The following is a 14,576-nucleotide window of genomic DNA, read 5'->3' as shown; positions in this document are numbered from 1 at the left end:
AAATCTAAAGTGGGGAAAAAGACTGCAGAAAGAATATTATAACACTGACCTACATTTTCTATTACCCACCTGTGCTGTATCCGTGCCTCTACCTGCACCAGAGGCAAGATTGCTTCAAGCACCTTGCTGGCCGAGCCTGGAAGCATCTCCAGAACCTTCTTCTCCACGACCATTTTGTCCACGATTGTCTTGAAGTAGCGCAGGGCACTGACCACTTCTTTCTCCTGCTCCTCCAGCCTACTAACCTTCTAAAAAAAACCCCACAACCACAAAACAGTGTCTCAGGATTAGACTGCAAAGTTCATTTTTATAAGAGAAGTAAATAGTTACTATTTAGTCTGGGCTCTGTGCATTGGGTCTGCTACTCCTGTGGTTTGCTCACAGTTCAAAGCATCATCTATCAAGTGATGTGGCTTTGAGTGATCTTGGTGCTCCTGCAAAGAGCTCTTTGAGCCTCTCTAGTCTTTCACAGCAGGACTGCTGAGGAATATACTCATTACACCAAAAGCCTTTAAGAGCTAACAGAGTTCATTCACGACGCAGCGCGGTTCCATTCGCGCCTTTATAGGTTTAGACACCTGCTGAAGCACAGCCAGCCGCCACAGCGACTGGGAGGCTGTGGGAACCAGCAGGGAAACCCACGTGCGGACACAATGGAATAGAGGAGCACAAAACATCTGACAGGAAAACAATCGCCTCGCAAAGAGGCAAACAAATACACGGAATAGGCGGGAAAGCGTTGGATTTCCCACGATACACACATGTCTGCTGGCGCACACAAACACACACACCTTGTTAGTAGGTTTCTCAGTACTCTTGGCTGCTGTCTCGGGCTGCAGTTGCTTGCCCTTCTTGGATGGAGTCCTCTTGATCTTGGGAGAGTGGAACTTGTCCTTCAGGATCATGGTGATAGTGGACAGATGGGACCGTTGCGAGTCTGTGGACGAGAGTGGGAAAACACAGGAAGTTGAATGGTCAGTTACGGAGGAGAGATTCTCAAGGGGGAGGTGGGGGGTGAGGAAGGGGGTTTGAGGATAGAAATTAGATGTAAGCAGATGGCACAAGCTCAGTGAAGTGCTGATATCACTATCACACAGTGGTGCTCAAGTCAGGAGCTGAGCACCAGCAAGACTCCAAAAGGGAAAACTGGAGTCTTTAATGCTAACACAAATCTGCTGCTCAAGCTCATCTAGCAGCTCATTATTTGTACAGATGTGAGGGAGACCAGGCCAAAGCAGACGAGTGTGCCTCTGCTAGTTAGTGCAGAGATGAAAATGACTTTACAGGATTACAGAGACAGCAGCTTCATAATAGATGAGTTATTTAGCAGAATTCCAACTAGTTCATAGCAGTGAGGGTTTAGTTGATCCCAGGATTAACAGAGCCTTAACATAAATAAGGTGCTCCCTCATGTTGTCCTTTCACCTCTTTGTCTCTCCCCTCCTATGTGAAGCTGAACCAGGAAATAAATACTAATAAGAGCAGTGGGAGCTGACATGACGAGTGTGGGTTTTTATCAGTGACAAAATGACACCTTTATCTGCTTTAATCTCCCTTGAGCGCCGCAACGGCGGGATGTGGCATTCTGGGGCCATCAGCGTGAAGGAAAACAACCAAAAAGACTGCAGAATAGCAATCAACAGCAGGAAAGAGCCACAAACCAGACTTCCAGAGAGGCCGTGCTTTCATCTGCACCATTGATCGACACGACACGCAAGCATCCACCCCACTGTTCTATCTCTAATCCCCGTCATCCTTTACACCCAGCGCAAAGCCAAAGTTCGCCAGGACGGCCAAGGACGGCCTCGTGTTCTCATTAAAAATGTTGGTGAGAACGGCTGCCGTAGCATTTCCTGAGATTAGGCATGCGTGACCCCTTGTCTCTTGTTCTTACGCGGATTTTTTTAAAATTTTTATCCCAGCTTCACACACAAAAAAAAAAAGAAAAAGAAAAAAGAAAACTCCAGGTGAATTTGTTTTTCGGGATGGGGCAAGCATTAGTAAGTTATTCGTGTCGCAGAGAGAGAGGATTGAGCAAAACGCAGAGTTGCTGGAAATCTCTTTCATGACTGCTCATCAATTTTAATCTGAATTTGACCCAGTTTCTAATATCCAAATCGGTTGAATCAATCACATATAGATGGTTTCAACGTGTTTGCTTTCCTGGGGTAAAAACAAACTAACTCAAATGTAACTTCATGAGCGGCTGTTTCCAGGGAGAGAGTAAATTCATGCCACCGTGTGACAGAGATAGCATATTTTATTGGTATGCTGTGCCTCTTCATTTCACACAGTCAGTGGAGTAAAGAAATAACAACGTCTAGTCAGCTGGGCAGGATTTAAGGAGAAGGAAGACGAGTTTATCAAAGAAGACAGAGCAGTCACTCGGTGCGATGAAGACCCTGCAGGAAGGGACAACCTTCTCATCTGCACTGCTGTCTGGATCTACACTTTGGAGTCGCGCCGCAGGGGATGATGTAGTCCTTCAGAGCTCCAGAAGAGCACGGTCTGAATAACACAGCTAGCGTGAGAGATTATTTTACACCCCGAGGCTGTACATACAGTGTTAAGTCAGTTTTGCCACAAGCCAAGACACTCTCCTGGCTGGACTTCGCTTTACAGAGTCACAGACTACATGTAGAGTAGTGAGTATGTTTTTGATTGCACATCAGCCTTCATATAAATTCAGCGCCCCCCCCCGCCCAGAATCCCCTTAATCTGGGAACGTGCACAGGGGATTGTGTCGGACTTCACAAAAACGCTGCACCCTCTCACTCAACTGCAGCTTACACAGAGCTGTGTCCACGTTTACAGCTGCAACTCAGCATCGTCCCAGCCCCAGAGCTGAGAAGCAATGACACGAGCACAATGAGTGCATACGATCGATACAGCTGGTGACCTCAGACGCCACATCGCGGTCCCGAGGCTCAGCTGTTTATCAGGCGCACAGGGCTGGTTCCATCAATCCTCCGCTCCCCTATTCACTTCTCAACCCAGTCTTTTTTTTTCCTCTTTAGTTCTTGGGAGCAGAAAGAACTGGAAGTCTGGCTCAGCATGAAAATGACATCATCAACAGAAAGAAATGGACACTGTTAAAGTCAGCAAGCATGAGAGAGAGAGGGAGAACACAGTGAAGTGCTCTGTTATAGTCATGCAGCCCCCCCTTAAGTATCCACCCTCCCCTCCTCTGTGAGAGAGTGCACAGCCAGGTCCTCTCCTCAGCTTCCTGCCTGCTGCTGGCCAGAATTATGATGTCATTGGTTGTAATGTCTCAGACAGATCTGACGAGTCATCGACGAAACAAAACAGTGAAAGAAACTTTACAGTTAAACCGTTTTGGGGTGGGATAAAATTGGAAGTTGTGTAGGCGCTAATACTGTTGTCGTCTGCTACCCGTAGATTCTGGCAGCCTGGAAAACAGTAAAACTGTCTCAGTGCCAAACTGAGACTGGAGACTATTCATTTCTGCACCTCGAACACCCAAGCGCCATGAATAAGTCCAAATGGAAGCACATTTATGCACTTAACCCTCGAACAACCCGAGGCACTGTTAGATTACCGTCACTAAAAAGACTTCAAAGCATCCCATGATCCACCTTATTAGAGTTTCTGCCAGTTTTTACTTTTTACATAAAATGCAACACATTTTCCAGCCTCTATTTTCTCAGGTTTTTAGGCATATTTATGATGAGCACATAAGTGGCCAAACTGGGACTCGGATCATGTCTCAACAACTATAAAACCAACCTTGTTCCCAACCTTGGGGACCCAGGACCCCATTTTGCAGATCAAAGTAATTGGTGCAACCGCTATACTGAAGGCTTTAAACAATTTTTAAAAGCTACAATTTGGTTCCAGTCTTCAACATATCAATCTACGCAGCTTTACACCATTTAAAATGTTACTTCAAAGCCAATACTTGTGTTTTTACTACTTTAAAACTGCTTTGAGAGACCAAGGGGATAAAAGAAGAAGAATTAATTTGAAGATTTAATATGTGATGCTTTGCCTTTGTTGATTTCTATTTGTGGCTTCCATATCCATTTTAGTGAAAAGTAAAAACTAAAAAAAAATAAAACAGCAGAGCCTAACTGACAAACATCAAAGTGGGTTAGGCTTCCATAAAAAAAAAAGTCTTGGTTTATCTCTTACATTGTAAAATGCTTCAGTCCCCTGAAGAACTGAAACCAAACAACCCCCAAACCCTCACGTCACACTGCAAACTCACAATTACTCGTAAACCTCCCGCAAAAAAAATCCCCAGTGCGATGAGTTCACAGTTCATGTGAACGCCACGGTGGTAAAAACCTTATGACAATCGGTTCATGTTAGTTCTGGTAGCAAAAATCCAAGTCTGTAGGATATGTGAAAAAATGACTATAAATGACATTGTTAAGACTAAATAGCGAAGGATTTAACAAGTAAACATCTTTTTTGGAGGCTTTTAAACTCTGCAGACACTTTGCTGCTCTTAAAGGCCTTGGGGACATTTAAAGCAAACACTTGAGTCTGAACAACTCTTCAACAAAGCCTGGGAGAGTTCTCATCCAGCTCTGCGGTGTTAACAGATTCCCTGGGAGCTTTCTAGCTGCTGAATTGTCTGAGGGCTTTGTTACACAATAAGCAAACAGAAAAAAAACACACACACACACACACACACACACACACATAGGGTGTAAATTTATGGATGCTTCTGGCAAAAAGAGGTAAGTGGATGCAATATACCGCAAATTAATTTTGTGTATATTTCGCTTGTTATTTGCTGGAGCCTGAAAAGACCTCTGCATTTAATTCTGCTGCCCTAAGGCAACCCACAGACACCTGCTGTCCAGGAACATTTCATTTAGAATAAGAAATAGTTTATTTAGTATTCCACCTGGAAAGGCAGCCAGTCTAGGGTTTTGTCAGCCTCACCACATGAACCATAGCTACGAGCACAATCCCTCCAGGCTAACATGATTCTGTATCAGTGTGATTAATATCTTGAAAAACTTCCTTGAACTCATGACCCTCCCAAATCGCAAGGCAAATGGTTTTTTAATAAACAGTTTTATTTGGAATCCTGACAGGCTGTCAGACAAAAAGACATACCTGAAGGTGTTTGAAATGCTGCTTCCTCATAAACTGAATATTATTAAATTAGGAGGGTTTTTTTCCTCTCTCCCCTTTCTATTTATAATACAGTATCTCTGAGTGGGAGGAGGTTAATTCCACCCCTGCTATTAATGGCAGTCTGTGTAGTGTGAAAAACTGCAATTTATGAAACAACTTGTTTCTTAATTGTACTTATCTTATTTATCTATTTTCCAAATTAGAAAAAAAAAAAATCCCGTTCTGTATTGCTGATCATGACGACTGGTGCCATATGTGTGTGTGTCGGGGTGTGACGGGCTGGCAGATTGATGTGGTTGCTGCTCAGTACAGGTGTGATCAATACAGGACAGCTGGTGGCCTCTTCCCTTCTCACTGGCCCTGTAGGCTTAGAGTAAGACGAAACAGGGTGGAAAGCAGAGATGAGGCTGTGCTTAGTTACATGTACAGCTGTCACCTCCTGCTGAACCCCTTCAGTGAGGAGCTTCTCAGTGAAAGTGTCCCCAAACCTTCCTCTGCGGACGTGTTTAGCCTGTTAGACGACCGCTACGAGAGTCACAAAGGTCACTGTGTGACAGCTGTTCAGCATATGAAAAAGGTAAGTGGGGGGGGGGGGGGGGGGAACTGATCTGAAAGTGTGCATAGAAAATGTTTAGAGGATGAATGAACTGCAAAAATGAGTTCTTTTTCTGCTTTACACAGACTCCTTGAGAGATAAAACCTACAAGTATATGTATACATAGCCTTCACACTGGACTCATTCAGTCCATCAGTATGTTAATATGCTTTTGAGTTTATAACGGCATTTCTGTTGCACACATTTTGAAGCAAAGACCCACAGTACCAGCAATGTTAACTTGATTTGCTAGCTGGGGCATCTTTTCATCTGTCTGGGACAGTCTTAATAAACTCAATAAGCTGTCATCTGACCAAACTGTCACCGGTTATAGCGTTACATCCAACAGGCTTTAAGAACTGTGCCATTACTAACACCTAATCGTGACTGTCAGCTTACTTTAGGTTTCAGTTTGGTAAACCTTTACTCTGTCATCATGTCCGAAAACTGGTTGGTGTGGATCCATGTTCTTATGGCCCCAATCACAGGCATAAAAACCAGCTGGCATTAGCATGGTAACCACCAGTCACTGAGGTAAAATGTATAATCCATGACCAGTTATGAGCAGTTGCTGGAAATTGCTACCAGTCATTGTCAAATTCAAATTTCAAATTCAAATTTTATTTGTCACGTACACAGTCATACACAGTACGATATGTAGTGAAATGCTTGGACAACTGCTCGTGACCTAAAGAAAACAAAAAAGGAAAAGGCTATGAATAAGATAGGAAATAAATATGAAAAATTAAAAAGGGTAAATTTAACTGGGAAAGAATAAGAGAAAATATATAAATTAAAGTTGAAAATAAAATAACTGTACAACAAAATACACAATATAGAACTATATAAGAATGTATGAAGAAATATAAATAAATATATACACAATAACAGCAGCTGTACAAGTGTTAACTGGAAATGAAGAATATAATGTCCAGTGTTGTGCAATCCACATTATGTCTTGATTGCTAAACACCAGTAACTGGTCTATAGTCCCCCTAGTAACCGTTGGTCACTTGGGAAAAAGGTGTATTCCCCAGCTGGTTGGCAAACAGTTGTAGGAGGCTGCTTGCAGTTGCTAGGTGAAACTGTCACACAGAGGTATGAAGCACTGCACTGAAAGCCTCCTTGCAATTGTTTGGGTCACTAGCAGATTGCAGCGCTCAGTAATGTATATAGAAGATGGCAAATTGTGTGGAAAAAAGTCGCTGAATACTTGCTAAACAGCATTGCAGCTGTTTTGCACTCGCTAAAAAGTTGCAATGCAAACTGGAAATGGTTCAAATCTACCCCAGTTCATTTGCTGTGTATGTTCCCTTATGCTCTCTCCTAGCTGTTGTGTAAACTCTAAATTGTCATGCCATAATAAAAGTTAAAAAGCCCATAAATATCTTTTTAAAAATTATTTTAAGGTAAGTCACATGGAATCATGACATTACCCCTGCATTTGATGTAAATAAATGAGTTCTCTATAAGAAGTGCCCTTTTACAAAGATTAGATGGGGTTGTAGATCTAACATAGGTATGTTCCTCTCACCCACATAAATATAAAAATACACACAGCCACAAATATGCTTGATTAAAAAAAAAGAGCCTCTACAAATTGATGCACATTAATCCCACTTTCCTTTTAAGCTATAGCTGTTACTGTTTACGCAGCCTTCTTTAAATAAAGACAAAGAATCTGGCACACTTAAGCAGAAACCCACCATATGGGATACACGTAAATAGCCATGTCATTGTTTATAAGCGACTCTGCTTACATTGAGCTCTTATTTACCTATGAAAATGACAACAGTGTTAACTGCTGTCTGTTACACTGCGGAACAAGAAGTAAGACCTGCTGTGGAGCAAAGGGTGGGGGGGATGCTAGCCTGAGGCACATAAGATGAACAGCAGCGAGAAAAAAAATGGAGAGGAAAGAGAAAAATTCAACAGGAAATATTTAAGTGCTTAGTGAATTATTTATTCTCTCCATTATAGTGGTTATTTCCTGCTGGCGGTGTTCAGTTTTCAATAGGAATCCTCTTTATATCCACAGTTAATATGCAGCGCTATAGGAAACCACAGGCTCTGTGTGTGTATGTGTGTGTATGTGGGTGGGTGGGTGTGTTGCAGGTCAAGCCACAGTCCAAGGATGACGAAGGTAGGAAGGTCTGGTATGTGCTGTGACAAAGTCTGAGCTACCTCTCATTCTCTTCATATTTTGCTTGGAAAAATGGGAAGTAAATGCAGTGATTTATTTATTGTTTAAAGATGCACAAAAATACTATATATAAGGCAAAAACAGAATTTATATAATTCTTAACTTTAAGTTCACATTAGTTATGAGCACCTATATTCTTCAACACAACAGGAACTCTCTTAGACAGCTTTCTTGCCACTTCTTTAAGTAGTCTTCAGGAATAGATCTCCAGACTCATTGAAGAACACACTAAGCTCTTTAGATTATGTTGTTATCAAAATGATCCCACACTGGTTTAACAGTGTTGAGGTTCAGGCTCTGACTGATATCGTTCCATTGTCTGTTCTTCTATCCAGGTATGGTTTTACTGCATTGGCAGCATGTTTGAAATCACTGTCATGTTGAAAAATGAAGCTGCTGCCAATCAAATGCTTTCCAGATGGTGTTGCAGCAATTTGGACACGGTCCGCAACACCACTGGCTGAAAAGCAGCTCCTAAACATGACAGAGCCTCCACCATATTCTACAGATGGCAGTATGTGCTTATGTTGCACCTCTCTCCTAACCTCCTCTTACATACTGACAATGACTTGAACCAAACATTTCAAATATGGATTCATCACTCTATATGATGTGCTTCCACTGAGTTTTATTCCAGTTCTTGCATAAGTTGGCATTCCCCAGTCTTTTCTCCTTGTTCCATCTTGACAGCCACACTTTCACTGACACCAATTCTGATGAGGCTTCACCAAAGCAGGTAGATGAACTGAATAGCCAGATCTCGGGTCCTGTTTCAGGTCTTTGCTGTTTTTTTGTCTTCTATTTTTTAAAGACTTGATGCTCAGATACTGTTCATCTGCTCTAGATAGTTATTTAGGCCTTCCACATCTTCTTTTGTCCTCCACTTGTTTTTAAGGACACTGAATGTCATGCTGAGTTATGCCATGTTTTTCATTGATAGCTCTTCTGGAAACACCTTCTTGCAAAAAATACTGTTTTATTCCTGTCAAACTCTTATCTTTGGCATTTTTAATAGATTAAACTAAATATAAAGGAATACATTATGTGTTGTTGCAATAGGCTGCTAGTAACAGAGTATCTAAAGACAGTTAAAATTGTTTTTTGTCAAGTTGTCTGTCATGTGGCTTAACTGGACTGGACAGAAAATTAGCAAAGAAGGCCAAACAGTCAAAGAAAAACTCTGAAAGACCCTCAGAATGCCTGGAGAACTGTTGCTCAAGTCCACCTGGAAGCAAAATAGAAAGAAATGAGGAATTTTTGCACAGTACAGTAATGAGGCACTGGCTAACAGCTAACTTAAAAGTAACAGAGGAAGTGCAATGGTGGAGTCCATAGTTAACCAGCTGTGCTGTTTGAGCATGAAGTTCAACGACGAGGAGCCACAGTGAGGCCGAGATCATCAAATCCACTCAACCAGCAAGTAAATGAGATACAGATACTAAGTGCTCGAGTCTATTGCAGTCCACTTAACAAATGAGCATATGAGACGTGGGAGATCGTTTCTGCTTGTGCAATGCAATTATAAATGATAAATTTCTTTGGCCATTCAATTCTCAACCGAATTCTGAAGTGCAAAATAAAAGGTAACGGGCAAGAAAAAAAAACAAAAAAAAACTGAACTGGCATAAGAACAGTTACAAAAAAGAATTACCACCAACTACAACCAATTTGCAGCTGTCAGACTGATGAGACACTTTCAAAGTTAATTTATATTTAAATGAATACTTTGCTCAAGTGATACATTTCCAGCTCATTTGTAGAATTCAATTACTCCACAAAAACTGGAGCGACAAAACTCAAATGGGTTTCTCACATTACATCACATTCGTTTTACCAAAGCAAAGCATTTATAACGTTTCATTTCTAAGCACACAAAAGTACACGCTTATTTTTATCCCCTCCCAAGTCAATCTCTGTTTCAATAAAGCACGCCTCAGCCGATACTTGCATAAGCATGCCCTTCAGTATGTCAGTGACCAGGAACGCAAACCCCACCAGCCATGGGTCACTGGTCAGGAGCAAATATCAGTGTGGTGATGGAGGTGCTCTGGGTGCTGCGTTGCATGGTAACAGAAGGCCTGGTCAACCGTGGCTAACAGAGCATGACCGCACAAACACAGGCAATCTATAAAGCACATCTATAACACAAAAAAGCTAATCAGATCCATAACTGTTTAGAGAGGTTGTGGCTGGTCATCTGTATGCGACATGAAGATGAGCAAGTGAACAACAGACAGCAGGGCAACAATAACAAAAAAAGAGAAAAAGACAGTCTCTTTCCTGTTTCCTGACTGTTTGTGCAATTTGCTTTCAGATCTAAGCAGACAGCACACAATAGGCTTATGATTAAGAATACTATCTATATCTGAATCGGTATCTATAAAGGGAAACTCCTGCTTTGCAAGAGAGGCATCATTACCCTTATGAGTCACAAGATTGCAGAGATAAAAAGATATCAAAAGCACCTTCTCCCACTTTCTCGCCTTTTTTTTTTGTCACTTTGGAGTTACGGCAGCCTAGAAAAGGCATAGGATAACACTAAACATGCAGATACGATCTGATTCCCAATATGACAAACAATGGCAAAGAAAGAAAGAAAGAAAGAAAGAAAAGAAAAGGTGTGAAGAATCTACAAAGTAACCTGAAACTATAATTATCAGAGAGGGGAGGAAAATATGTCACATTAGGCCACAAAAAGAAACAGAAAAATCCAGCCTAATCTCTTGGTGACACATTGCATTCTTGAGTCTGTTTGTTTGTGATCTGAAATGAGCTGTGCATCTTAAACCCACTTTGAAACAGATAGTAATCTGCTATTCACTGACTTCTCAATCCATCATCCTTCATGGAAAAGTAGCTTGAAGCAATGTTCAGAGGCAGTATTTTACACACACGCACACTCTGAAACAGAACAATGATGGGAAACAAAGTGGTATAGTCTCAAAACAAAAGTCTTAAATTAACACATCTACATTTAAGGCTACTGAGGTTAGAGTAGACTATGCACGCTTCCATAATTACACAGCTTGCAGATGAGATGCGGTAGATGATGTGTAACATTATTCAGGGTAGTGGGTCAGTGTGGAGCTCTGGATATGCTGGCATGCTGCAAGTCAGTGAGTTCATTCATGCAGCTCTCTTTGCTTAAAGACTGGTAATAACTGTATATTTTGCAGCACGTAAAACAGCTTTTTTTCTTAGTTTTATAAGATATACATGTCACAGTAATAGTGTGTAACCCTTGTATACTCTGGATGCAAGAGCGACAGATCTTTAAGACTTGCAACGCCACCACGATCCCGACTTCACTGCAGATACGCTCAAGGAAGTCTTTTTTTCTGTAAATGAAGCTATTAACACAGCATGAGTCAAAAGTGAGTCATTCCATTAACTGCTCTGGTTAAGTAGCTTTTAAGGAATGTTTGATCATTTTGATTAGACGCTGGGTGGATTTTAAGGCCGTATGCTATTTAACTGATGCAGGTCCTGTGTAGCCTGGTGGTGGCGTTTCAGAAGAGGGTGGGACCATTAGGCCCGCGTATTGTGTGGTGGCATAAACATTTACAAGTCTCGAGCCTCAATGCCTCCTCTGTTTAACTATAAAGCCAGCAGAACTCAATCTTCCAAAGCTCTGTGTTTCTGGAGCTAACACAACCTTTTCCCCTCTGCTGCTGCAATAGGAAGGTGGTTCATTACTGATAGCATTTCTTCTTCTCTACTTACTTTGTGCTGATAATGTCTGTCACATTGTTCGTCTGTGTTTCCACACTCTGTAGATCTATGACTAACGCTACACACTCATTTATCCTCTTCACTCACTTTGACTCGCTTCCTTCACAATAGTATGATTCATTTAAAAACAATTATTGCAATACACTGTATATGCTTCAAGGATAATACCACACTGCACTGGGCCACTGGCTATGCAATATTATGAGTATTTAGATAATCCTCACTCTTGGATGCTTTCAGTATGGGTCTGTGTATTAATGGCAGGCAGGGGATGAGCTAATGGAGCTATTTGATGGAAGCGCTTGGCAGAGAATTTCATACAGGTTGTACTGAAAGCTATGGAGTGAGCCCTAAGGTCTAGTTGACTCAATTGTCCTCTGTGTCAGAGCGCAGGAACCCACACCAGCATCCACAGTCACAAACACAAAGGTTCTCCAAACTATTCAACCATGAGCAACAAAGGGTTGCAGAGGGGATGCCTTAAGGTCTGATTTTCAACAGCATCATCAACGCACAGAAAAAACATGCTGGAAGCTTCTGCTGACCCAATTGTTAATTTAAAAAAGGGAAAATGGTGACAAAAAGGGGACAAAGGGCTTGAATAAATAAATAAATTATCGCACTGTTTAAACTGTCCAGCTTTTCACGTACAAAGCAAAAGCATGATCGGTAGTGATGCAGTTAGCACGATGTTCATTAGATGCACTGGGAGGCGTAACGTTTTGCAAACAGACGGCAGCATGGTGGACAAAGGATAGCCAGCCGGCAAACATCCTGAAGAGAAGCAATCTCATCTCAGCCAGTGCACAGCCTTAATACCGGAGAGAGAGCAGTGTGAAGCACGGGGGGAGCAGGACGTTCATGAAGCAGTATAAGGATTGATTTATTCTTATCCCCCCCCCAAAAAAAAGTTGCGGCAATATTGCCAATCCCTGAGCAAAACAGAAATTAGCTACAAAATCTAGAAACATCATGTTAAAAGCTGCCATGTGCATAGGGCTCACATCTCGTGCACACTGTGTTAAGGCCAGAGGACATCAGCACATCACATAACACAGTGCTGAAACTGAAAAATATACAAAACCAGGTTTCAGAATTGTTCTCTGGCTACTGTGTAGCTTTCCTTTTTATTTACATATGCAGCTATTTTAAGATCTAGTTTGTAATGCGAGTCATCTTCCTGCTAAAACAAAAATGACCAATCATTTGCTCATTCCACCTTCTTGACAGTGATGAACTCATCTTTTTGTTTGTCTTCAGTAACAGAGAACAATGTTTCCTTGGAGTTTTAGAGCAACCGTTTTTCAACTACAAGTTGATTTCTTCATGATGGGATTTTTCCCCCATTTCCAGAAGGACAAACGATTATCTGAGAAAATAATCAGCAGATTAATCTACAACGGAAAAAAAAAATCATTAGTTTAGCACCTAATTGTGATATTGATGGTTTTGTCATCTAGGAATCCATAGCAGTATCAGCTAATGATTCCATTAATGTGATGTGAGAGGCAAACGAGGCCACAGAGCAGCACACTAAAGCTTTACTGGAGGGCAGGGGCAGTATGATGGAAAGGGTTAATAGCGGGGTGGGGGAGCGGAATTCACACAACATACACTTACACACCATCCTGGGTACCCCTCCTGTTCCTTCCCCGCTGACGCCTAAGTCACTGCTATGATTTCCTGTCCCTCGTCTCCCTCCCCTCTTCACAGCACAGAGCAGCCTGGACTCTGTAACTAACCCCCACATAACAACTTACCTTATAAAAATAGGTGGTGTCTAATAGCACACCACTAACAGACGCACACATTTACACAAACACACACGACACAAAGCAGCTCACTGCGATACACAACCACCCAACACAAACATGCTCAAACCAGCCTGATCCTTCAATTGACCTTCAGGCTGCAGCAATTTACTGCATTTTTTAGCGATCCATTTAAAGCTAGCTTTCTGAACTGATTCTTTCAGTAAAGTGAGACAGACAGTGTGGCAGGCGGCAGGTTCACCTGGGGTGAAACCGATAGACTAAGAAGCACAAAGTGCTATAAATACTCAGCTTGTCAGTATCTCTAACATCAAGCAGCACCAGAACAGAGACACTGCAACAGCTAAAAACCCCCTGTGATCTGCTGAGAATGAATTCAGAGTTCTCAGAGAACGGCAGCTGTTTGCCTCTTGCCAAACAGGCACTATAAAGCACTTGAGATAGGAGAACGATCCTACACACAGACAAACAGCCACAAGAGAACCGATCACTTCACTGTTGAGCACAAGACAGAGACAGATACAGAGAGGCAGAGAAGCACAGGAAACAGTAAATGGCCTCAACAGCAAGGAGTGGTACCACGCTCTCCATGTTAGAGAGCCGCACAAAGCCGATCTTGTCTGTGCAGCGGGCCACTCGTCATCCACTTGACACTTTGTGCACAAACACAGCACTGGATGAGACTGAAAGAGAGATGCCACATAATATATTTAATCTTACAGATCAAATGCACCCTGGCATACCAAACTTTGTGAAAAATGTCCAAATGTAGCTTCTTAAAAATAGCCTTGGATGACAGACGTGTCCTTTACAAAGACAAGACTTGCCCACGTATAGACACTTATAATTAGGCAGCGGTCGTCTAAACTGTACTAGAGAGATTTGAATCACTCATACACAAAAAGAAAATTAAATGCAACTTTGTAATTACTTCTATATTAATCCGTAATAACACATTTTTGTGTCATCTTTTTCCAACTGTGGAAAAAGATGACACAAATTTATATTATTTTTGGAAAACAGAGATCGATCTGTAGTCTACATGCTAAGGTTGGGCCACGGGATATAAATACTGTCAGTCAGTGATTAGCTGCAGGCTTTTATACATGTTTGTATGGGGGTTTTGAAAGGGCATCGTAGGAATCACCGTTTTCAATGAGTG

At 41.8% G+C, this 14,576-nt stretch overlaps 1 protein-coding gene across 8 annotated transcripts in view; it reads right to left on the bottom strand.

Annotated features, from left to right (window-relative positions):
- rapgef1b (Rap guanine nucleotide exchange factor (GEF) 1b) overlaps positions 1-14,576 on the bottom strand; it is a 46,656-nt gene that overhangs the window by 22,062 nt on the left and 10,018 nt on the right. For all 8 annotated transcript variants that reach the window (XM_026173405.1, XM_026173403.1, XM_026173406.1 and 5 more), the window contains exons 2-3: positions 792-937; positions 70-248 (exon numbers count right to left, since the gene is read on the bottom strand). In XM_026173405.1, coding sequence (XP_026029190.1) covers positions 70-248; positions 792-937 — 325 coding nt within the window. The remainder of the gene's footprint in view (positions 1-69; positions 249-791; positions 938-14,576) is intronic.

This window comes from Astatotilapia calliptera, chromosome 7 (assembly GCF_900246225.1).
Source record: "Astatotilapia calliptera chromosome 7, fAstCal1.2, whole genome shotgun sequence".
In the NCBI taxonomy this organism is placed as follows: Eukaryota; Metazoa; Chordata; class Actinopteri; order Cichliformes; family Cichlidae; genus Astatotilapia; species Astatotilapia calliptera.
Note: the sequence above shows the minus strand (reverse complement) of the source record. Positions and strands in the feature narration are given on the sequence as shown.